The sequence below is a fragment of the Eublepharis macularius genome, chromosome 6, assembly GCF_028583425.1.
Source record: "Eublepharis macularius isolate TG4126 chromosome 6, MPM_Emac_v1.0, whole genome shotgun sequence".
In the NCBI taxonomy this organism is placed as follows: domain Eukaryota; kingdom Metazoa; phylum Chordata; class Lepidosauria; order Squamata; family Eublepharidae; genus Eublepharis; species Eublepharis macularius.
Window position 1 is genome coordinate 86,930,282 of NC_072795.1, and position 26,087 is coordinate 86,956,368.

General features: G+C 42.9%; 1 protein-coding gene across 4 annotated transcripts in view; it reads left to right on the plus strand.

Moving 5' to 3' along the window:
• The window catches only part of LOC129331768 (deleted in malignant brain tumors 1 protein-like), a 95,423-nt gene that overhangs the window by 20,991 nt on the left and 48,345 nt on the right, over positions 1 to 26,087 (plus strand). For all 4 annotated transcript variants that reach the window (XM_054982270.1, XM_054982271.1, XM_054982273.1 and 1 more), the window contains 5 exons: positions 209 to 241; positions 2,666 to 2,986; positions 13,332 to 13,652; positions 14,608 to 14,928; positions 25,274 to 25,594. In XM_054982270.1, coding sequence (XP_054838245.1) covers positions 209 to 241; positions 2,666 to 2,986; positions 13,332 to 13,652; positions 14,608 to 14,928; positions 25,274 to 25,594 — 1,317 coding nt within the window. The remainder of the gene's footprint in view (positions 1 to 208; positions 242 to 2,665; positions 2,987 to 13,331; positions 13,653 to 14,607; positions 14,929 to 25,273; positions 25,595 to 26,087) is intronic.

Genomic DNA, 26,087 nt, shown 5'->3' on the forward strand with positions numbered 1-26,087 from the left:
ATTTAGTGAGCACCATTGCCAACAGCCAAAATGGTACAATGTATTTTATTGCTCTTTTCTCTCCTTAAGAGTTTGCAACCATCCCCTTTATTTTACTCTGAATATGTCCAGTTGATCAAAATAACATGCCATTTTAATTGTTGCTTTGATGTACTTTGATAGTGCTCTTAGTCTTATCCTTTCCCATTTCTTTTTTTTTTGTCCCAAGGACTACCCACAAGTACCCAGGAAGGAAGCACAAGTAAGAAACATTTTCCACTACCTGTTAGAGAGCATCTGTTCAGTGCACAGTGTCATTTTGATTGGTGTAAAGTTGTAGTCACCACAATATCTCTCTGGCTATCCTCTCTCCCCTCCTTTTCCATCTCAAGTAACAGGACAATAAACTTCTTAGTAAAAGGATTTATTTCCTTCTCCATCTTTCCTTAAATGCTATTTTTTCAGTATATTGACACTGAGGATTCTGTATGTCATGGAAGGAATATTTCATGAGTGAGAAACCAATAAATATTGTGTAATAACTATAATGCTTGATTTCCCAGTTCAAACCTTTGTCCTTTGCCAATGGTGTGCTTAGATAAGGAAGCCCTGACACATCACGTCACTTGCATCCTTGCCCTGCTCTTTCTGAACTCCAATTAATCACTTACATAAGAACCGCTAACGGCTTAGGGCATCCTCCTGGAAAGTGGGTGAAATTAAAGCTGGGGGATGTATGCTCACTGCCAGCTCCTGTAGCTCTCATAGGGTATGAGGAAAGAGGCGTGAAATACCCCTTTCTGTGACCTGCTGAATTGTACCAGAGTGCTGAACACTGCAGGGTTTAACTGTTTTTCCCCACCTTTAACCAAGAGATACTTCTTTTCAATTTCAGTCAGATATGAAAAGTATTCCAGTTCTAGGCAATTAACTTAACAGCCATATGGAGATGTGAATTTCAATTGCATAATGCATGTGAGTAAGTTTTCGCCACCTTTCATAGGATGCTCACTTAAGGATGGATGACAGTTTTTGTTCACAAAAATGGCCTTACCTCCATTGCATTCAGCATTTTACTCCCTATCTGTTTTGTATTACCTTGATCACCTTGTAGCATGAGCTTGACATTTACATTTCTGTAGATATTTAAATCATCAGCAAAAGGAATAGTGATAACATCAGGGTAGATATGAGTAAACATGAAGTAAAATTCATTCATCATTCTATTTTTATTCCTTGCATTTGTACATCACTCTTACTCCAGAATTATCAGGCTATCATCCACAGATGGGGCAATCCCATTTTTGCCTTCCCAGCAACCCAGTGAAGTAAGTTAGGCTGAAAGGTAGTGACTTGGCCAAACTTAGCTTCATGAGTTAGTCCCAGGTATTCCTGGTTGAAGTACAACACTAACCAATAGTCATGCTTCCTTGTTCAGGGTTTTGGAGTGAAAGAGATGGTGAGCAACTAAGGACAGTTCTTTTAGCACTTGTATATAAAAATATTTTTATATACAGTCTTATTGTCTATTCTATATATCTAAACCAGTTGCATAGTTTTCATTCAAAAAAACACTTTATTTTTGTCTCACAACCTCAAATAATAAATGTCTTGTACCTTAAGACAGAACTAGTTCTGAACTTCTTTGAATTCAGTTTTTGAGTTTCCAGTTCATAACAACTAGCTGGTAGAGTTATCACAATTTCTATGGGTCCCAACATTATCATTTAGTGGTGTAAGAATGTCTGTGCCTTAAACCCATAGTCAGTGATAATAAACTTCAAAGATAGAAAGAGAAATTGGTTTATTGGGCACATACCATGCCAAAAATCAGGACAAAGAGTGAACTGCTATATTATCAAAGGTTCAGGATGATTTTGCATTCTACCACAATACAGTAGATTAGGAATTAGCAAATCATTGCCGGACAATGCACACACAGGAGTTTGGAATTTGAATATATTCCTCATGACCAATATCTGCATTGCCGTAGAATCAACATCTCCATTTTCATCAGGAAGCAAATATTTCTATGAAATCAATTAAAATGACTTCAGCTCTAACATAGAAGAAGGACAGCCCTGGAATTGTTTGATGTCACTTACTATCAACTCTATGGCCTGTCCTAAATGGATGTAGCATGATACAGATTTCATACAATTTGGAAACTGTAGCCAACATAGATGATTTTTTTTTTACTCTGCAAGAATATTTCACCAGTTTAGAACATCTGTATCAGCAACCTATATCTTTCCAAGATGAATTTAAGATGTTGGTTTTAATATTTAGATAAATATACAGTCAACAATCTAGATATCTAACAAATCACCTCTGCCTAAAGGAGACCATGAGCCAATTAAAATTGTCTGACACAATTGTCTAAAGGTGTAGTCTGAAGCAGCCCATTACAAAACATTTGCAATTGCTAGTCTGGATTAAGGAATGGGCTTCTGATACAGATGTGCACAGGATGCACTTTTCACAGTTTTAAAAATTTGGAGTGTTTTATTTAGAAGAGCTTTTAATGGATGATACTCTGTGGAATCTTCTTCATGGCACTCTGCTAATTTTAGTCCATGGACTTCTATCAGGAAGAATTATTTATCCTCCATAGGAAAGTTAGCTTGCCCAATTCAACAAAAGGAGTGACCATTTTCATTAAAAATATATTGTTGTTTTTGAAAAGTTCCCCAGGAAGGATCCTTACGATTAGCGAATGGAGACAATGTATGCCAAGGTCGTGTTGAAATATATCATAATGGCCAGTGGGGAACAGTCTGTGATGATCTTTGGAACATGCGAAATGCAGAAGTTGCATGCAGACAGCTTGGATGTGGACAGGCCCTATCAGCTCTGGGAAATGCCTACTTTGGTCCAGGCACAGGCAATGTTACGTTGGATGATGTTGCCTGCAGGGGAGATGAATCTTCCTTGTCTCATTGCTCTCATGCTCCCTGGGGCACACATAACTGTGGTCATCACGAAGATGCCGGTGTCATATGTTCAGGTATGCCTACATGACACTTATATACCTTGTAACTTCAATTATAACTTTTTTTGGTCAGATAATTCGAGAATGTTATTATGAAAGGAAAAATGCAAATATGTATTGCAAGGTACAATTCTAATTGGTCTCGTAAATCACATGCCTTAGCTGAGACTTTGAAGCACTCTCTTGGTAATTATTATGGAATATCTGACTCAAATATCCATCATGATGTCTCCTTTTTATGCATACATTCCTTTTCTCTCTCTCTCTCTCTTTTTTATAACATATGTACATAATCATACATTGAACCGTATACTTCTATTTTTACCCCTTCCCTTCCCCCCCCATTATATCTTCATATCTTTTTTTTTTTAATCACTTGTTCCTTTTATTTTTACCAACAATTTTTACAAGACAAACTCCCCAGTAATGCTATACAGGTTCCTTTTCCTTACCCTCCCCTCCCTCCCTTCCCTCCCCTAATCTTCTTCTGTCATTGCTTCAGCCATGGGCACAAGGTCCAAAGCTTCCAATTAATATCCTTCTTGGCTTCTTCCTCCATAATCCAGTCAAAATAAGGTGACCATTTCTTTGTAATCAAGCTCTTCTTTTCCTCCCAGGTCTTCTCTTCGGTAAGTAAAGCCACAATGTCTGATTGTATAAATTCAGAAAGATAACTATTCCAGTTCTCCATAGTCCATTTGCTCTCATTTTTTCCATCCCAATACTATCACGGCTTTCCCAGCTAATATCATAGCCTTGAGAACCTCTTCATATTTACTTTCTATTTTCTCAGTCTTTAAGATACCCAATGTCACTAGGTTGATATCTATTGGTATTGATACCCCTATCTTATCTTTTATCCTATCTAATACTTTCTTCCAAAATATCTTCATATCTTTAGCCATGTGCACAGATTCTTCATTCGGGCTTGAATGCTTGGGTTGGCTTCCCCCCTTTCCACCCAGTGCCTATAACATGACCATTTACTTGCAATCTTTTGACGCTTATCCTCCCATGTCTCATCAGCAGTTATCTGTACAAATATATCCGATTGTACACGTTCAAAGACATAATTGTTCCATTTTTCCATTGTCCATTTATGCTTGTCCTTCCATCCCAATGCTATTACAGCCATTCTGGCTAAAATCATAACTTTATATAGGTCTTGCTTATTTCCATCTACTCTTTTATTTCCCAATATTCCGGAGATAAGCAGATCCCTATTAACCTCTATATTAACTTGAAATAAACCAGACATTACCCTTATAATCTTTTGCCAATATTCCTTGACCACATTACAATCCCACCACATATGCGCATATATGCCCACTTCTTGACCACAATGCCAGCATTTAGGGCTCATTCCTTTAACTATATACGATATCTGAGCCGGTGTTCTATACCATTTCCATATAAATTTCCTGGCCAATTCTTTATCTTTATCCATTTTAATTTTATTTATACATTTCATTATTTCTTGAATCGTTTCCTGATGAAATAAGCCTTCTCGCTTCCATTTATTCTGTATTATCCTTATCAACCTTTCCTTATCTCTTATCATTAATTTATATAACGCCCCTGCTAGCCCTTTCTCTTTTATTTGTCTTTTACTTAGTATATCATCAATTTCTGTTTTTACCCCAATTATCTCCTCTACTTTTTCAGATTTAATTAACGCATATAATCCTTGCACCTCCAACCAGTATTGTTTTCCTATTTTCTCCAGCAAGTTATTTTTTGCAACTAAAGTCCCACCTTCAGCAAACAAATCTTTTAATCTATTAAATCCAAATTCTTCTAATTTCTTCCACCCACCAGTGTCTGTATATTCCTTATTTATATATTTTAATGGAGTCCACTTTGAGTAAACTGGCATCCATTTCCTATACCATCTTTTCCAGATACCTAGCGCCGTTTTCCTTGGGCCAATCGCCTTCTTATAAGCCATCTGAACATCCCTATTAAAGATCCCCTCTCTTCCTATTCTATTATTTATCTCATTCTCCATCCTAACCCATTTAACTCTATCATTATGCCCAATCTCTATTAAATATTTCAATTGAAACGCCTCATAATACAATTCCAAATTTGGTATCCCCCATCCCATCTCCTCCTGTGATGCATAATTTACTATATCTGGAGTTCTAGCCCTTTTGCTTCCAAAAACCCAATTTTTGAGCACCTTATTCCAGGTTTTAAACCAATTTGTTCTTATTGGGAGCGCAATTACTTGAAATAAATATAATAATTTTGGCACCAGAAACATCTTAACTGCCCTAACCTTACCTAAGATGGACAAGTTCTTATTTTTCCAAGCTCTCATATCTTTCTTAACCTTCCTTCATACTTCTTTATAATTCACATCTGGGATCTTGGCCACATTTTTAATAATATTCACTCCCAAGTATTTAATTTTTTTCTCTTAGAGTCCATCCTTGTCATTTTTACTATTTCCTTCCTTTCCTCTCCGTTTACATCCCAAAATAAAATTTCAGACTTGTCCATATTGACTCCCAAACCAGACACCTCTTTAAAATCCTTCAAGATAATCAAGAGTTCTCTTACTCCCTCTAGTGGGTTTACCAAAAATAATAAAATATTGTCTGCATACATATTTATTTTAATTTCCTCCTTACCCTTTTTATATCCTTGTATCCTTACTGAATTTCTTATCCTATCCTCCAGGTACTCCATACCCATCACAAAAAGTAGTGGTGAGAGTGGGCAGCCTTGTTTAACACCTCTTTGTATATTAAATTGTTCAGAGACTCCCTCATTCACCCTTACCACTGCCTTCCCCTCTTTATATAATTCTTGAACCGCCCTCACAAAGTTTTCTCCTATTCCTGCCTTCGTCATAATATTCCATAAAAACGTATGCCTTATAGTATCGAAGGCCTTATATACATCTAATTTCAGTAAAGCCAATTTCCCTTTTGTCCTACTTGTTAATACGTTTAACACATTTCGTATAGGGTGCCCTATATATCTTCCTCTTATGAAACCATATTGGTCTTCTTTGATTATTTTAGGCAGAACCTTTTCCAAGGGTTTTGCCAAAATCTTTGTAAATATTTTATAGTCTGCATTCAGTAAGCTGATTGGTCTATATGAACTCACCTCTGTAGGGTCCTTCTGTGGTTTTCCTATCACTACATTTTCAGCTAATTTCCATGTATCTGGAGCCCTTCCCCCTTCTAAAATATTATTGAATACTTTTTCATTTCTGGGCCAATGATATCAATTGTTTCTTTATAATAATCCATAGAAAACCCATCTAATCCCGGGGACTTCTTTCTCTTAAATGTTCTAACAGCCTCTACAATTTCCTCCAGAGAAATTTCTTCATTTAACCCTAGTCTATCATCTTCCTCAATCTTGGTTTCCAAACTTACTCTACTAATGCTTTTATTTTCCTCTTTATATAATGTTTGGTAAAATTCCGCAAATTCCTTCCTTATTTCTTTAGAGCTTTCTGTAAGTATTTTCCTTTTAGTCCTAATAGCTTTTACTCTCTGCTTATCCCTTCTTTTCTTTAAGTAATTTGCTAACCTCCTAGTTGATCTTATTGACGTTCTCTGAAAATCATTCTTAATCATATTATCTCTCTTCTAAATTGTAAACCAATCTAACTCTTCCCATTCTTGTTTTAATTTTCTTAACTGCCCCTGTCTACTTCTTAAATATTTGCTTTGCTGCTGTTGTTGGAGTGCTTCAATTTCTTTAATTTTCTTCTGCCTTCCCAGATACCATTCCCTCTTAATAAGTTTCTCTGTTATTATGCAATGCCCTCTTATGACAGCTTTAAATGCATCCCACACTATCGGGATCTCTCCCATACCACTGTTCTCTTTAAAGTACCAGCTGCTTTGTTTTCTGATATATTCCCTATCCCTGTCTTTAGCCATTATTAGGTTATTATATCTCGATCTCCTACTTTGCTCTCCCCCTTCACATCCTAGCTCCACAAACAATGGGGCATGATCTGAAATCCATATTCCTAAAGTCTGGGCTCTCTTAATCTGAAGTTCCTTCCTGTTTGTAATTAGCAGATAATCTATATATGTATAAATCTTTTGTATATTAGAAAAGAAAGTGGGTTTAGTACTAGTGTCCCCCATCTCAAAAGCATCTTTTAATCCCCATTTATTCAACTTGAGAGAATGGTCTGTCTTTAAACTCCAATTAAAATCTCCAGCAACAATTATATTTTCCCCCTCAGCAAAGGTCTGTAATTTATCCAAAGTCTTCCTTATAATTTTTTTTTGCCCTTTATTCGGCACGTAAATGCTAGCCACTGTGAAGATCTTCTGCATCATTTTAATTTTTAAAAACACATATCTACCATCATTATCTTTCTTCTGCTTCAAAACCTCGAAATTGAGATTTTTATTACATAATATAGCAACGCCTCTGGCCTTATTTGTTGCTTTTGACTCTATTTTTAATCCCCATTGTTGGGAGACAGCAAAGGTTTATTATTTTCTTTAGCTCTATGCATTTCTTGAAGACATAATAAATCAACTTTCATTTTCCTTGCCAGCTCCAAAACCCTATAACGCTTAGTGTCTGAAGTCAACCCGTTCACATTAAGAGACAAAACTTTTAAAGTACTATCCATCATCCCATTCTAAGTTTATTCCTTGAATTCCTCCATGCACATATGTTTTCAACTGATTTGTAACTCTTACTTCCCCCCTCTCCCTTCCCACCTGAGACTTGGATAGAGATCTCTGCGAACTCTGTCTCATGGTAACCTTGGAGGCCCACGTTCCTCCCCCATCCCTCCTGGAACACTAAGAATACCACACCTTATCTTAACAAAAAGCCTGTTTTATATATCCCCGTGTATACTTTGCTTTTACTTATTACTACCCCCCAGTCCCTTTTTTTTTCTCTCTCCTTCTCTTGCACTGGAGATTCTTCCTGCTCATTTTGTATGTCCTCCTCCACACTTGAAAGCTCTTGCTCACTCTGTTCTTGCAATCCAACGCCCAAATCTGCCAACATTTTCCTTGCTTCTTCTGGGTCCCGAGCCTAGCGTTTCCTACCATCTCTGAACACCAACAGAGTTGCTGGATATGCCCAGGTGAAAAGAATTCTGTCATTAAACAAAGCTTGCGCAAATTGCTGCATATGTCTTCTGGCTTGCAGTGTTTCCTAGGAGAAATCCTGTCGCACTATAACCTTTCATTCTTTGAACTGAAGGTCTGTCTTCTGCTGCAAAGATTTATAGATCTGATCTCTTATCTTCTCTCTTGCAAATGCCACTATAACATCTCTGAGGGCTCCAGCCCCTCTCCTTGGTGTAACAAGCCGATGTGCTCTCTCTATATCGTCTTGCTTAATCCGAATTCCTTGCTCCTTGAGCCAGTTCAACATGATTTCTTCCAAGTCCTTATTCTGAATATCTTCTGCAATTCCAGCAAATTTTAGCAAAATCAAAAAGAGTCCAGTAGCACCTTTAAGACTAACCAATTTTATTTTATTGTAGCATAAGCTTTCGAGAATCATAGATCCTCTGGATCTATGAGCAAATTTTAGGTTTCATCTGCGTTGTCTATCATTCATCTGGGCGATCCTTTTTGTCAAAATTTCAATCTTATCTTTATTTGCCTCAGCTAATTCTTTAGCATGCTCTGCTGTTTTCTTAACCTTTTCCACAGCTGTCATCATTCGTCTCATCTCTGCCTTTAGATCCTGCATGTCAGCCCTTTCATTAGCTTCTGAGCACTGGATCATCTCCCCCAGCTCCTTCAATGACTTCGCCATCTTGTTAGACGTTCGTAGATAAGGAGCTTTCGAGCAGTGAAAAGATATTACTCACCCCAGTCCCAGGTTTGAAGACAGCTCCTACAGTCTAATTTACCTCTGGGAGGGTGTCCTTCATTATCAGTTTACTTTAAGTTCTTTTTATGCATACATTCCGAGAGAAATGTGTTTCAAAAACTTCATCATATTTACCATTTACATATATTAACTTTAATATTAATATATTACGAACTTCTAGTCATCCTAAATGGTAAAAAGTTGGAATTTGTGGTGATTGAATATAGAGATGTTCTAGTTTGTTTAACACTCTTAGGGAACTGGAAGTGTAAGAATATGCTGTTAGAACACAGGAACAGTGTTTGTTCTAGAATAAGTCTGACACGACATCCCTCTACAGAGTTGCACTGTTCTAAGCCAATAGACTTCAGTAGACTTAGAATCATAGAATCATAGGGTTGGAAGGGACCTCTAGAGTCATCTAGTCCTACCCCCTGCACAATGCAGGAAATTAACAACTATCCCTCCGACTGCCCCAGTGACCCCACTCCATGCCCAGAAGATGGCAAAACACCTCCAGGATTCCTAGCCAAAGTGGTCTGTGGTAAATTGCTACCTAACCCCTAAGGTGGCGATTGGCATTACCCCGGGCATGTAAGAAGACCACGAGAACTCAGAACTGATTTAACCCATTCTGCCCTCTCCTTCTTGATCTGCCCAAGTTAACAGAATCAACATTGCTGTCAGATGACCATCTAGCCTCTGCTTAAAACCTCCGAAGGAGAGCCCACCACCTCCTGAGGAAGCCTTTTCCACTGAGGGTGTGCTCTAACTGTCAGGAAGTTCTTCCTAATGTTTAGCCGAAAGCTCTTTTGATTTTATTTCAAGCCATTGGTTCTGGTCCAACTTCCCAACTTTCTGGGGTAACAAAAACAACTCTGCACCATCCTCTATATGACAGCCCTTCAAGTACTTGAAGATGATTATCATATCACCTCTTAGTCACCACTTCTCCAGGCTTAACATTCCGAGCAACCTTTCCTTATAGGATTTGGTCTCCAGACCCCTCACCGTCTTTGTTGCCCTCCTCGGGACACGTTCCAGCTTGTCTATATCCTTCTTAAATTGTGGTGCCCAAAACTGAAGACAATACTCTAGGTGAGGTCTAATCAGAGCAGAGTAGAGAGATACCATCACATCTTGTGATCTGGATGGACACTATGCTTCTGTTGATACAGCCCCAAACTGCATTTGCCTTTTTAGCTACCAAATCACATTGCTGACTCATGTTCAGTGGTTGGTCTACTAAGACCCCTAGATCCTTTTCATACATACTACTGCCAAGACAAGTCTCCCCCATCCTATAATTATGCGTTTGATTTTTCCTTCATAAATGCAGAACTTTCCATTTATCTCTGTTGAAATTAATTTTATTTGTTTTAGTCCAGTTTTCCAGCCTGTCAAGATCATCCTGTATCTGTACTCTGTCTTCGACTATATTTGCGATACTTCTCAATTTAGTATCATCTGCAAATTTAATAAGCATTCCCTTTATTCCTTCATCCATATCATTTATAAAAATGTTGAACAGAACAGGTCCCAGGACTGATCCCTGAGGAACTCCATTTGTCACCCTTCTCCAAGAGGATGGGGAACCATTAACTAGCACTCTTTGGGTGCTATCTGTCAACCAGTTACAGATCCACCAAATAATAATAGGATCCAAACCACATTTTACCAACTTGTCAACAAGGATATTATGAGGAACTTTATCAAAAGCCTTACTGAAATCGAGATGAACTATGTCTATAGCATTCCCCTGATCCAGCAAGGTAGTAATTTTCTCAAAAAAAGAGATTAGTCTGATATGACTTGTTCTTGAGAAACCCATGCAGGCTCTTGGTAATCACAGCCATCCTTTCTAAATGCTCAAGGACTGACTGTTTGATGATTTGATGATTTGTCCTAAGACTTTTCCAGGTATAGATGTCAAGCTGATGGATCAGTAGTTACTTGGATCCTCCTTTTCCCCCTTCTTGAAGGTGGGGACAACATTTGCCCACCTTCAATCTTCTGGAACCTCACCTGACCTCCAAGAATTCTCAAAAATAATGAACAGAGGCTCAGAGATTACATCTCTGAGTTCTTTTAGTACCCTTGTGTGCAATTCATCTAGCCTTTAGGACTTAGTTCCATTTAAAGAAACTAGGTGTTTACATACTACTTCTATGCTGATTCTAGGCTGTAACTCCCCCCCCCCCCATCATTTGTTCTATTATTGCCATGTTGAGCACCATTTCCTTTACCGGAGAAGACTGATGAAAAGTAGGTATTGAGCAGTTCTGCCCTCTCTTCATCACCTGTTACAATTTCACTTCCCTGACCCTGCAATGGGCCTACCATGCCCTTGCTCTTTTTCTTACTTTGAAAATAAGCAAAAAACACCCCCCTTTAAACATCTGTTGCTAGCATAAGCTCATACTGAGCGTTAGCTTTTCTGACACTCTCCCTGTAAGCATTGGTTATTTGTTTATATTCATCCTTGTTTATAAGGCCCTCCGTCCATTTCCTAAATGAGTTTTTTTTATTTCTCAATTCATTAGTAAGTTGTTTATGAAGCCACCATGGCTTCTTTAAGCTCCTCCCATTTTTCCTTCTCATAGGAATCATTTGTGATTGTGCTTTCAATATTTCACTTTTAAGAAACTCCCACCCTCTTGAACTCCCTTCTCCTTAACTATTTCTGACCATATAATTCTACCCAGCATAGCTTTCAATTTGTTAAAATTAGCTTTCCTGAAGTCCAACCTCTATGTCTGATTACGTACAGCTTTTCCCTTCCCCAAGACTATAAATTCCCAGATTACTTGGTCACTGCTATCCAGGGTGCCCACTACTTTCACCTCATCAACCAGTTCTTCCTTGTTGGTGAGTATCAAGTCCAAGATAGCTAAAACTCTTGTTTCACTCTTTACTTTCTGAAAAATGAAGTCAGCAAGACAAGTCAGGAATTTATTTGATCTTTTATTTTTAGCAGAGTTAGACTTCCAACAGATATCTGGGTAATTGAAATGTCCCATGACCATGGTGCCTCGTCTCCTTGTGAACTTTGTAATTTGTTCACCTTCAAAGGCTGTAACTCTGTTTACAACTAAGCGGTTACAGACTGCTATGCGAGTTCGTTTTCTTGCTCTTTATATTGGATTTCTTTTAAACATTTCTCATTTTCTTAGTCTTCTCTGTAGATCGAGAAGTTTTACAGTATCTCCATTTTCTCATTGGGCAGTTTCACATGGACTTATGAGGGGAGGTGGGTTTCCATGTTTTTGAAATGGTAAGAGACTAAGGTATCATTACATAGTTATTTATTGTGGTCTGCTATGATTCAAAATTCAGTAAATCTAAAGAGAACCCTCACGGGAAGGAACAACAATTACAAATTAATAAACAACTCTATTATAAGTGCCCAAAGGGCCATATGTATTTCTTATATAAATCAATCAGTGAGATGACCAAATACAATTTATACAATGATTCTTCCTTAAATCAGTGAGATGACCAAATACAATTTATACAATGATTCTTCCTTAAACTTGAAAAATACAAAGGTCCAAACAAAATGTGTCCTGTATCTTCTTTAAATAAAGTAGCATTCATGCACAGCTATGTCCACACATGGTAAGGGAATCCACGGCTGCACACCCAATCTGGGGCCGGCTGAAAAGCTCAGATTTCGTATAGAATCTTCCTCAGGGGCGTGGCCAAACACTGTGTGGTAGACCCTTAAACACTGTAACAATTATTCACTCCCGGACCTGAGCAGCTGTATCTTCTTTTAGCAGGGCGGCTGTATCTTCTAAAGCACGCCAAAAGCAGGGCGTGCTTTAGAAGATACAGCCGCCCTGCTAAAAGAAGATACAGCTGCTCAGGTCCGGGAGTGAATAATTGTTACAGTGTTTAAGGGTCTACCACACAGTGTTTGGCCACGCCCCTGAGGAAGATTCTATACGAAATCTGAGCTTTTCAGCCGGCCCCAGATTGGGTGTGCAGCCGTGGATTCCCTTACCATGTGTGGACATAGCTGTGCATGAATGCTACTTTATTTAAAGAAGATACAGGACACATTTTGTTTGGACCTTTGTATTTTTCAAGTTTAAGGAAGAATCATTGTATAAATTATATTTGGTCATCTCACTGATTTAAGGAAGAATCATTGTATAAATTGTATTTGGTCATCTCACTGATTGATTTATATAAGAAATACATATGGCCCTTTGGGCACTTATAATAGAGTTGTTTATTAATTTGTAATTGTTGTTCCTTCCCGTGAGGGTTCTCTTTAGATTTACTGTTATAGTACGGGAAGTGCCATTGTTTTGTTGTATGATTCAAAATTCAGCATCATTGGGGGAATGATTAAACAACCAGTCCACCACATTTACATGGAAATTAAGTTGATTTGAAATGCTGAGGTCGACTTTAATTCATATTATCTGGAGGAATGGTTTCTCTTCCATAATAAAGTTAGCTTGACCAGTTCAACTAAATGAGGGACCATTTGCCTTTAAAATATGTTGTTGCTTTTGAAAAGTTCCTCAGGAAGGTTCCTTGCGACTAGCAAATGGAAATGACGTATGCCAAGGTCGTGTTGAAATATATCATAATGGCCGGTGGGGAACAATCTGTGATGATCTTTGGGACATGCGAGATGCAGAAGTTGCATGCCGACAGCTTGGATGTGGACAGGCCCTATTAGCACTGGAAAGTGCCCCCTTTGGTCCAGGCTCAGGCGATGTTATGTTGGATGATGTTTCCTGCAGGGGAAATGAATCTTCCTTGTCTCATTGCTCTCATGCTCCCTGGGGCACACATAACTGTGGTCATCACGAAGATGCCGGTGTCATATGTTCAGGTATGCCTACATGACACTTATTTACCTTGTAACTTCCATTATACTTTTTTTTTGTCAGACATTTCGAGAATGTTATTAAGAAAGGGAAAAAGCAAATATGTACCACAAGGTACAATTCTAATTGGCCTTTTAAATCACATACTTTAGCTAAGACTTTGAAGCACTCTCTTGGTAATTATTATGGAATATCTGACTCAAATATCCATCATAATGTCGTCTTTTTATGCATACCTTCTGAGAAAAATGTTTCCAAAACGTCATCATATTTACCATTTATATATATTAACTTTAACATTAATACATTATGAACTTCTAGTCATCGTTAATGATAAAAAGTTGGAATTTGTGGTGATTGAATATAGAGATGTTCTAGTTTGTTTAACACTCTTAGGGAACTGGAAGTGTAAGAATATGCTGTAAGAACACAGGAACAGTGTTTGTTCTAGAATAAGTCTGACACGACATCCTTCTACAGAGTTGCACTGTTCTGAGCTGATAGACTTCAGTAGACTTCAAAGGTTGTAACTTTGTTTCCCACTGTGGGTTACAGACTGCTATGCAAGATGGTTTTCTTATTCTTCATGTTGGATTTCTTTTAAACATTTCTCATTTTGTTAGTCTGTAAACTGAGAAGTTTTACAATATCTCAATTTTCTCATTGGGCAGTTTCACATGGACTTATGAGGGGAGGTGGGTTTCCATGTTTTTGAAATGGTAATAGACTAATGCATCATTACATAGTTACTTATTGTGGTTTGCTATAGTTCAAAATTCAATATCATTGGGAGAATGATTACAGAACTAATCTACCACATTTACTTTGAAATTAACTTGAGGTCAGCTTTAATTCACAGTATCAGGAGGAATGATTTATCCTCCATAATAAAGTTAGCTTGACCAGTTCAACTAAATAAGGGACCATTTGCCTTCAATATATATTGTTGTTTTTGAAAAGTTCCGCAGGAAGGTTCCTTGCGACTAGCAAATGGAAACGATGTATGCCAAGGTCGCGTTGAAATATATCATAATGGCCAGTGGGGAACAGTCTGTGATGATCTTTGGAACGTGCAAGATGCAGAAGTTGCATGCAGACAGCTTGGATGTGGACAGGCACTATCAGCACCGGGAAGTGCCCACTTTGGTCCAGGCACAGGCAATGTTACGTTGGATGATGTTGCCTGCAGGGGAAATGAATCTTCCTTGTCTCATTGCTCTCATGCTCCCTGGGGCACACATAACTGTGGTCATCACGAAGATGCTGGTGTCATATGTTCAGGTATGCCTGCATGACACTTATATACCTTGTAACTTCAATTATAACTTTTTTTTGGTCAGATAATTCGAGAATGTTATTATGAAAGGAAAAATGCAAATATGTATTGCAAGGTACAATTCTAATTGGTCTCGTAAATCACATGCCTTAGCTGAGACTTTGAAGCACTCTCTTGGTAATTATTATGGAATATCTGACTCAAATATCCATCATGATGTCTCCTTTTTATGTATACATTCCGAGACAAATGTGTTTCAAAAACGTCATCATATTTACCATTTATATATATTAACTTTAACATTAATATATTATGAACTTTTAGTCATCCTAAATGGTAAAAAGTTGGAATTTGTGGTGACTGAACATAGAGACGTTCCAGTTCATTTAGCACTCTTAGGAAACTGGAAGTGTAAGTATATGCTGTTAGAACACAGGAACAGTGTTTGTTCTAGAATAAATCTGACACAACATCCCTCTACAGAGTTGCACTGTTCTAAGCCGATAGACTTCAGTAGACCTCTAGAGTCATCTAGTCCTACCCCCTGCACAATGCAGGAAATTCATTTCCCTTTTAACTTCAGTTACATCGAAATCCCTCTACAGAGTTGCAATGCTCTAAGCTGATAGACTTCAGTAGACTTTAAAGGTTGTAACTCTGCTTACCACTGTATTAACTTTAACTTTATTAACTTTAACTATTAATATTAACTTTAGCATTAATACATTATGAATAGAGGTGGGCACGATCTGTTTTATGACCCAAAGTGCGGCCTGTACTGGGTTGGTTTGGAGTTTGCGAACACGCAGCTTTTGGTGCCATGTTTTTCATGAATGCCACAACTTTTTTGGCTGATTTTTTAGGGTCGTAATTGGTTTGGGAATCCAAACAGTGTGCCACCAATCCATTAATTCTCTAGGCAATGGAGGCCATGAAGTCTGCAGACCTTGTGCAGCCGTGGGAACACCAATATGATCCCTCAAAACCTTGATAGGCAGCTCTCCCTGCCAATCAGAGAGCTCCCATTCTGCTCTATAGATAAAGGAACAAGGACCAATTCCCTAGGCAAAGGAGTAGATTGAGACCTTCCATAGCCCTGGGAACACCAATCTTAGCCCTCAAAACCTTGATCGGCAGGTCTGGCTGCCAACTGGAGAGTCCCCATTCTGCTCTATGAGAGCATTTAGTATATAGGACACAGGTCTCAGCTGCATGCTTTCATTTTCCAGCAAGCAGAGAGAGAAGCACGAATTGCCATGGGAAGTTGGAGAGAGGGAGGATTTTGAAGCATTTGGGTGGGGTTGCAGCTGAAAAAGAGACTGACAGTCTCTTGCTTCTTTAGAGCACCTGTCCCAGCTGGGAAGGTGTCTGGGTTTGTCTGGGTACCCCCCCCCCACACACACACACACTCCATCTCAGGGCTACTGCTCTGGGGTCCAGCTTTGTAAGTTCCTTTGCTGAAGGCTCAGAATTTTCTTTTTTTCTTATGTTTCTTAATTATCATTAGTATTATTTTGAGCACCTGTCCTGGCTGGGAAGGTGTCTGGCTGCTGGGTTTGAGTGCTTTCGTCTCACCCACCCCAGTCTCAAGGCTACTGCTAGGCTCTGGGGCCCAGCTTAGTGAGTTCCTCTGTGGAGGGCTCAGAAGTTTCTTTTTTTTCTTTTGTTTCTTAATTATTGTTATTATTTTGAGCACCTCTCCCAGCTAGGAAGGTGTCTGGGTGGTGGGTTTGGGTACTCTTTCCTCTCCACCCCCACCCCACTTCAGGGCTACTGCTAGGCTCTGGGGCCCAGCTTGGTGGATTCCTCTATTGAGGGTCTCACACTCTTCTTGTTTCTTTTGTTTGTTATTAATTCTCAATTTGTGCTCCTGTCTCACCTGGGAAGGTGTCTGGGTGCTGAGTTTGGGTGCTCCCCCCCATCCCCTTGTTTCAGAGCTACTGCTAGACTCTGGGGCCAAGCTTACTGGGTTTCTCTGTTGAGAGCTCACACTTTTCTTGCTCCTTCTGTTTCTTAATTATTGTTCTTCTGTGCAGCACTATGAGGTTTAAAGTGGGGGGTAAGGTGGTTGTGGAGAGAAGTGAAGTGCAAAGCTTGTCCTGGCTGCCCACCAGTGACCAGATGTACTGGGTGGGAGGTCTCAGAGGCACCAGAGACTCTTACAAAAGATCAGCCTGCAGGAGCTGTGAAGGAGGCAGACGAGCTCTTAGTGTTGCCAGGGGAAGAGCAGCTCTGAAAATTTTTTGAGGATGAGGATGAGAGATCTCAGGGTGAATGGCGGGGATTTGGAGAAACATCCAGCTCCTCCACATCCCAAAATCTTGGGCCTGCCCCTGCCTGCAGTCCATCCCTCACTCTGTCTTCCCAGCCCAGCCCCATACCTCAATGAGTAATCCTCTGTCCTCCTCCCGACCCACCAACTCCCAGTCCCCATTTCAGGCCCACACTCTGGCAGCACTTCCAAACCCTTCCCAATGACCCCTGTGTGGCACATTGCTGGGCCTGTGATGCCATGGTGTGTAGGGGCTCGGACCCCAAGTACCTGTCATCCACCACCCTCCGCAGGCGTCTGCAAAGGCACCATTCAAGGCTGTTGCCTGTGGAGCAACACTAACCATCCCAAAAGGGGATGAAGAGGGCTTCTGATGGGGAAGAAGGAGGAAGGGAATGGGAGTCCACCCCAAGGAAAAAGGCTTGCACCAAGGTTGCTGTGGATGGGAGTGGAACTTCTGGGCAGGGTACCCTGTGGGAGGTTGTTCCCTCGGGGTCGGTGGCACTGCCAAGCAAAAGAATCAGGGGGAGGGCTCAAGAGGCAGGCACTCATGTGGTGGTGGAGATGATTGCCCTGGGACTCCCTTTGTCCATTGTGGAGGGTGTGGGCTTTCAGAGGGCACTGCATCATTTTGCCCACTGGTTCACAATGGCATCACAGCGGATTGTTGGCTGGCAAGTTTTTCCCACCCTCTATCACTGTGTGTGAGAGTGGGTAAGGAAACAGCTGTTGTGTGCCAAAGGACAGACCATGCATTTCACGGCAGATTCACAACCTCCCATTACTCAAAATGTCAGGCTTTTTTTTCTCTATAATATAGTCTAAGGCTACAGAGTAGTTCTGTCCAGGCACGGGGGATGGATGTGGATCACACAAGGAAGAACATTGCCACAAAGATCAGTGCTTGACTGATGGAGTGGGCACCCACAGGTGATTTTGTCCATGGCTACATGGTCACGAACACGAGTAGAAACATGGGGCAACCCTGAATGAGGCATCCCTAGAGGGCATTGTCTGCCTGGTGCACAAGCTGCAGCTGATCATGAGGGATGCTCTTGGGCTAGGTAGCAATGTCAAGGCCAGCTGGGACCAGAGAATGTTGGCCATGCGTGCCTTGGACAGCTGCCCGCATCTGGCTGCCCACTTTTCCCACAGCATAAAATCTGCACACCAGCTGCTTGAGAGGCAGGGGGAGGGGGGATCCCGAGCACCACCTCTACCAGGACATGGCCACCTGTTAGAACGCCACCTACGACATAGTAGGTCATATGGTGAAGCAAAAAAATGCAGTGCAGGGCATCATGTCCTCTGTGCCAATTTTGCAGGAGGAATAGTTGCTCAGCATCAGCTCCATGGACTGGCGAGCCCTCTCCAAAATGGTTCATGTCCTGAAGCTGTTTAAGGACACCCCTGACCTCCTCTGCTCCTACAAGCCCAGCCTGGGGCAAGTCATCCCCCTGATCTGAGGGCTGGACCAGGTGCTGGCAAGGAGCTGGAGCAGGGGGATGCTCTTCTCCCCAGGGTCAGGGACTTGGTTGGGAGGTTGCAGGCAGGCATGGCCTTCCACTTACATCCTCTCTTCCAGGTGCCATCATACATACTGGCCTGCATGCACGACCCCTGTATACAGGGCAGCATCACCACGCGTAACGCTGAGCTCCAATGATGGAAGAAGGACCTGCACAGAGAGGTGCACAGGTTCCAGGCTAAAAGAGCAGGCTGGAGGGAAGAGGGCATGGAAGAGGGGGCAGAGGAGGAGGAGGAGGAGGTAAATGAGCCCAGTGTCTCAGGCCATTAGAGCCCACCCAACACCACCCCCTCACAATTCTGGTCCTCGGTTGGGAGCTGGGAGGTTGGTGGCATCAGGGATGGCATGTCTGTCTTTGCAGAAGACTCAGCGGAGGTGACGGTGCAAGAGTACCTTGCCAAGCTCCCTAAGACCCCCCCACACACACACACACACTTTCCAATCCCCTGGAGTATTGGGCACGAAAATCTGCCATCTGGCTTAACCTGTTGACTGTAGTCATGAACATCCTCTCCTGCCCTCCCACCAGTGTCCAGAGTGAGCAGGTGCTCATGTCTGGATATGGCCTCCTCCGTACCCGCTGCTCATGTCTGGATCTGGCCTTGGTGGATCAATTGTCCTTTATAAAGGTCAACCTCCCCCTGCTAGTGTACCCCTCCCTGGACCTTGGGGACATATCAGGGCTCTGAGCCACAACAGTCTCTTGTGTTGCCGCCAGACTAAGTCACCTGACATCAGACGCTGGGCCACCCACACCTCCCTGTGGACCGCTGGGGTCCAAACCCTCCCCAGTCTCTGTGTTGCTGCCAGACTCAGTTGCCTACCGTCAGGCTCTGGGCCACCCACACCACCTCGTGGAGGAAGGGTGTGTTAGTCTGTTTGCAGTTGTAGATCATAGCTAGAGCCCAGTGACAGAGCAGGGAGAATGTATACCTCCATCCCCATGACTCTATCAGTGGCAAGCTTCCCGTGTGGCCCCCCTTTGGTGCACAGGTTTCTTCTGGGTGTTGTGGCAACTGCTACCCAGGATCTGTTGCATAAGTGGGGTTTTCCTTTCAGGCTGCTATACCCCCCTCTCCCGAACCATTGGGGAGATGGTTTCTGGCTGTGGCTCACTGCTCCCACCTTCCAAAATATACCAAGAATACAGCATTGCATCCCCCCCCCCTTGGGGAGATGAAGTTTGATGGGGGAAAGCCTCCCTCACAGCCACGTCATCAGTGAGGTATGTTTCGGCTGACAGGAGGTGGGGGAACCACCCACAAGGGCAACTGAAATCTCCTTTGCCCCTGGTCTACCAATGACAGATGTTCCTGGCTGCATCCCAATTGGGGGAGTTGGTTGTCTAGAGGTGGGCTCCAACTCTACCCCAGTCTCTGTGCTAGTACATGACTCAGAGGACTGGTGTATTGGTGTGTCTGTGTAGTGGCTGCCTCCAGTTTTCTTAGGAGATAAACCCCACCCCCAGGGGAATTTAAGTCTGCTGCCTCTTCTGCACCATGGGGTGGGAGAGGCCTCTCTCACAGCTTACTGGTTGGAGAGGTGGGTTTGGGTGGTTGCTGACTTGCTTGCTTTCTGGGTGCACACTGCCTCATAGACCATTGGGGAAATATAGGTGTGGAAGGCATACATTGCATTCTGTTCTGTCACGGACATCCCATCTATGACCTAGGTCTTGCTGGTGTACACGTCTTCTCAGTCAATGGGGTATGCTTCTGTCTCCATCAAGTTTCATGGGTGGGAATTAGCCCCCCCCCCTCTAGGGGACTTAGAATCACCTTCCCTAATGGTGGGAAGGCATCCTTCCATTCCCTTTTCATTATGTGCAATGTGTCGGTGAGGTGGCTTTTGGAGGATGCCAACCTCCTTGCCAGTGAAAGTCAACCTGTGTGGCGAGTGGCACACATGCAAGTCTTGGCCCTTGAAGTTTGCTCTGCCATAGAGACCATTGGGGACAGATATAGATGGGGAAGGCATCAGTTCCCTTCCATTCCATTGCAGGCACCCCGTCGGTAAGTTGGGTTTTGGAGGTGGACACTGCACTTGCAAAAGGGGGCCTCCTTCCATCCATGTCCATGTCCCATTCCTGGGGGAGAGGCAGCTCCCCCTATAGCGGACTTAGACTCACCTTCCTCCAATGGTAGGGAAGGCATCCTTCCATTCCCTTCTGCTCCATCGCAAGCACCCCATCAGAGAGGCGGTATTCCTGATAACTGTGGCAACTCCACCCACATTCCATCTCCACATTAAATGGTTTTTCCTTTCCACACAAAACTGGAGTTCAATGGGGGAAGGTGTCCCTGGCAGTCACCACATTGGCAGCAGAAACAAATCCACAAGGGATGTGAACACATCACCCCACTCCCGCAAGGGTGTAGGAAAGGTTCTGGTTTTGAGCACCTGTCCCGGCTGTGTGGGGAAGGCATCCATTCGTTCCATTGTAGGCATTTATTTGTTCTATCATTCCAATGAGGTGGATTTGGGTGGTGGCAATACTCTTCAATAGGGGGAAGGCCATTTGTTGATGATGCGTTTCCTATGGGTTTGGGCCCACCCTTTAAGGAAACTTAAAACCTTCTCAAAAGGTGGGCAAGACATCCATCCATTTCTTTCCTTACTGGGGGGAAGAATGCCCCCCTCCAGGGGACTTAGAATCGCCTTCCTCCAACAGTGGGGTAGTCATCTGCTCTGTTAAAGGCACCCCGTCAGCAAAGTGGGTTCTGTCTGTGACACCCGCTTCTACATGGTGGGGGGGGCTCCTTTAACCTGCATCCTTTTCCATGGGGGCAGACGCAGTCGTCTTGGCCTCTAAGGTTTGCACTGCCAGAGACTGTTGGGGAGATATATTCTGGATGCCGTACTAGATGGCTTGGAGTGGAATTTTGCAAGCAAAATGCACCAAATTTTCTGGGGACCTGCTCCTACCTGTCCTCCCATGCTTCCTCACGTTTAAGGTAGATTGGATTTTGGGGGGCTATTTTATGGCCTACCAAAGGTGGTTCTCGCTGCCACACCATTTCTTTCTACTGTGGGGAAGACTCCAACACAGCAGAAACACATGGATCATGGCTGCTGCAGCCACAGTCCCACTTACAATCTACACCCCCAACAGCCCAACAGAACCAAACTGGGTTGCCAGCTTCCAGGTGGTGGCTGAAGATCTCTCAGAATTACAACTGATCTCCAGGTAACAGAGATCAGTTTTCCTGGAGAAAATGGCTGCTTTGAAGGATGGACTCTAATGCATTATACCCTGCGGTGGCCCCTCCCTTCCCCAAACCCCACCCTCTCCAGGCTCCACCTCCAAAATCTCCAGGAATTTCCCAATTTCCCAACCTGGACCTGGCAACCAGGGCATCTCTGGTGCTTGTGACATTCCCGTCCTGCTTGGTGAAAATATCTTTAATGCATAAGTTGCGCATGGTCGCCAACATGTATGGCTCCTTCTCAGTGAGAGGCTTTAGTCTGGCAATGATGCTGAGCTGCAGCCTTTTCATGAGTATGCGCATTCCTGGAACTAAGTCTGCATGTGGTGTGTCTGGGTCCACAAAGAAGGTCATAGAACTCTAGAGTGTATGCACCAGAGGAATTGCCAGACCCAGAGGAATGACCAGACCCATGTCAGATGAGACTGCCACAGCGAAGTCCTTGAAGGGCTTCAGGATCTCCACTGTCTGGGAGATGGTGAGCCAATCCTCTCAGCTGAACTCATCCTCCTACCTCCAAAGTTCACTCTCTGAGACCCACACCTTGAGGGCGGCCAGCTGTTCCACTAAGTTCTCAAGCATGGCACAGATGGAGTCCCGGCGAGTGACAACATCAAAGATCAGGCGATGCTCCAGAATGTCTGCCCTGACCTGCTTCTGGCACAGTTTGTGAGTGGACCTCACACTGCGTGAGAAGTGACTCATGACTCTCTGACATTTCTGCAGAAGATACTGGAGCTCACGAGTTGCAGGGTCCTGAGGTTCTCTGGGGGAGCCCAAACCAAGCATACCCTTCACCACGAGGTGAAATTTGTGGGCCACACAGTAAATGTGCTCCTGGCCAATATGCACCACCACTGCCGTCATATTTGTGTCACCGTCTGTCACCATGCATCCCATGGTGATGCTACCCTTGCGTACCCAGTCTTCTAATTCCCTCCTCAAGGTGGCTGTGATGTTCTCCGCCATGTGTGACATGTTGAGAACCTCAGCATGGAGGAGAGCCTTGCAGTAGCTGGCCCAGCGGTCATCCATCTGTCCCTTCCTAACACTGGGCATCCCATCCCCACCCTGAAGGTCTTCAGGTTGCCACCAGTTAGCAGTAAGGGACAGGTAGGTATGCTGCACAGTAGGGCAAGTCCATATGTCAGACGTGAAGTTCACAGTTCTCCCGGCAGTGCAGGACAACTGTGCCTTCATGTGGTCCCTGGCAGCCCTATAAAAGGAGGGCACCATGGTCCTGCTCAACATCATGCGAGCAGGGATCGCATACCAGGGATAGGCATCATGGAGCAGCCCTTGGAAACCACAGTTTCCAAGGAGATCATGTTCACAATATGGTGCATGATGCACGTGCTCACCTTCTGGATCCCTGCTTTGGGCACACTAGTGCTGTGCATACCAAGCATCTTCGTCAGAGAGGCTTGGCATCCCTGCCCTACAGGAAACCATGGGGGGAGAGCACCAGTGGAGCCTGCCTCCTGCTGGTGAGCTGACAACCATGTGGTGCCACTAAAACATCCCCCCCCCCGAAGAAGCACCGTCTGATGTTGCCTCTTCATGTGGTTTCTCATGCCAGACATGGAGAGATGGTTCACATCTCTCCTTCAACTGATCTGTGCCCTACAATGCTTGCACCGGGCAAACTGGGGGTCCGCTGTTCTCTGGAAGTACTCCCATATATCAGAGGTAATGGGGCCCCACACTGCACAGGGACTGCACTTATGCCCCCCCCCCAGGAGATACCTCCTGTGAGGTGCTTGGGGCAGACACACAGTGCCTCAGCTTGGCAGTCGAAGATGGATGAAGATGAAGGGGCAGAGATGTGGGCTCTTCTACCAGAGTCTCTTCCTCTTTCTCCAGTACCCTTTACTCCTGCATAGCCACGAGAGGCATGCTGCTGGCCTCAGAGAACACTGGGGAAGTCCCACCAATGGCGGGGTTCTCTGCTTGTTCCTCCAATATCCTCTGGGTCCCTGGGGTGAGCACAAGGGACAGAAAAGTCATGTTCCCCACATCCATCACAAAAGACTCATCATGCTCTCCCTCTTCCTGCTGCTGGGTTTCAACAGCTGGAGGGGGGAGCCTCTGCAGCAGGCCCACACCCAGTGCAAGCTCCTCCCTCAGGCATATGGGTTGGAGGTGGCGCTCCAGCAGCTGCCTCAGCAAAGAGGGTCTTGTGAACCCCCTTGCTGTCACCATATCCATTATGATGTCTCCTTTTTATGCATACTTTCTGAGAGAAATCTGTGATGACTGAAACATTCCATTTCATTAACGCTTTTAGGGAACTGGAAGTGTAAGAATATGCTGTAAGAACACAGGAACAGTGTTTGTTCTAGAACAAGTCTGACATGACATCCCTCTACAGAGTAGTACTGTTCTAAGCTGATAGACTTCAGTAGCCTTCAAAGGTTGTAACTATGCTTACCCCTGTGAGGTAACAGACTGCTATGCGAGTTGCTTTTCTTGCTCTTCATATTGGATTTGTTTTAAACATTTCTCATTTTGTTAGTCTTCTCTGTAGACCGAGGTTTTACACTTTCCCTGTTTTCTCATTGGTGTAAGGATCTGCCAGGTAACTCTCAAAAAGACTTCACTGCATGAGTTAAAGAACTTTATTGATAAGCTTCCAGTTTCAGGATCTAACTCCATCTTTCCCAGGAATGATGTTTCTCTACAAGCACAAGTCAGATATAGGATTCTAAGTATGGGTGCATTCCCAAATCCCCACACCTTCAGGTAACTGCCAGCTAAGTTTGAGAGGACATATCAAGGCAGGAAAAAGCAGAGCTGACGTTTGAGAAGGTTCATGAATTCTCAAGGTTGCGAGTGTCTGTGCAAGCATCTCTTCCCAGGCTAAGGAGAGAGGAGTTTAGGAGGAAATACAGATAACCGTAGAGGCAGCCCCTCCCTTGCATACTTTCTCATCACAGTCAAGAAACAGCTTCAGTGTTTAGTAATACCCACAGCATTAAAGCAAAAACATTACACAGGGTATTGCTGAATATGACAGGTGATGCTAAGCGCCTGAAAATTGGACAGTTTCACATAGACTTAAGTTTCACATTGACTTATGTTTTCGAAATGGTAAAAGACTAATGTATCATTAGGTAGTTACTTATTGTGGTTTGCTATGGTTCAAAATTCAACATCATTGCAAGAATGATTACACCCCTAATCCACCACATTTACTTTGAAATTAACTTGTTTTAAAATGTTGAGGTTGGCTTTAATTCATAGTATCGAAAGGAATGGTTTATCCTCCATTGTAAAGTTAGCTTGTCCAGTTCAACTGAATGAGGGACCATTTTCATTCAAAATATGTTGTTGTTTCTGAAAAGTTCCGCAGGAAGGTTCCTTGCGACTAGTGAATGGAGACAATGTATGCCAGGGTCGCGTTGAAATATATCATAATGGCCAGTGGGGAACAATCTGTGATGATCTTTGGGACATGCGAGATGCAGAAGTTGCATGCCGACAGCTTGGATGTGGACAGGCCCTATTAGCACTGGAAAGTGCCCCCTTTGGTCCAGGCTCAGGCGATGTTATGTTGGATGATGTTGCCTGCAGGGGAGATGAATCTTCCTTGTCTCATTGCTCTCATGCTCCCTGGGGCACACATAACTGTGGTCATCACGAAGATGCCGGTGTCATATGTTCAGGTATGCCTACATGACACTTATTTACCTTGTAACTTGTAATCTTTTGTTTTGTCAGACATTTCAAGAATGTTATTAAGAAAAGCAAAAAGCAAATATGTACCACAGGTAGGGTTCTAATTGGCCTTGTAAATCACATGCCTTAGCTGAGACTTTGAAGCACTTTCTTGGCAATTAATATGGAATATTTGACTCAAATATCCATCATGATGTCTCCTTTTTATGCATACATTCTGAGAGAAATGTGTTTCAAAAACTTCATATTTACCTTTTTTATATATTAACTTTAACAGTAATACATTATGAACTTCTAGTCATCCTAAATGGTAAAAGGTTGGAATTTGTGGTGACTGAAGATAGAGACGTTCCATTCCATTTAACACTCTTAAGGAACTGGAAGTGTAAGAATATGCTGTAAGAACACAGGAACAGTGTTTGTTCTAGAACAAGTCTGACACAACATCCCTCTACAGAGTTGCACTGTTCTAAGCCGATA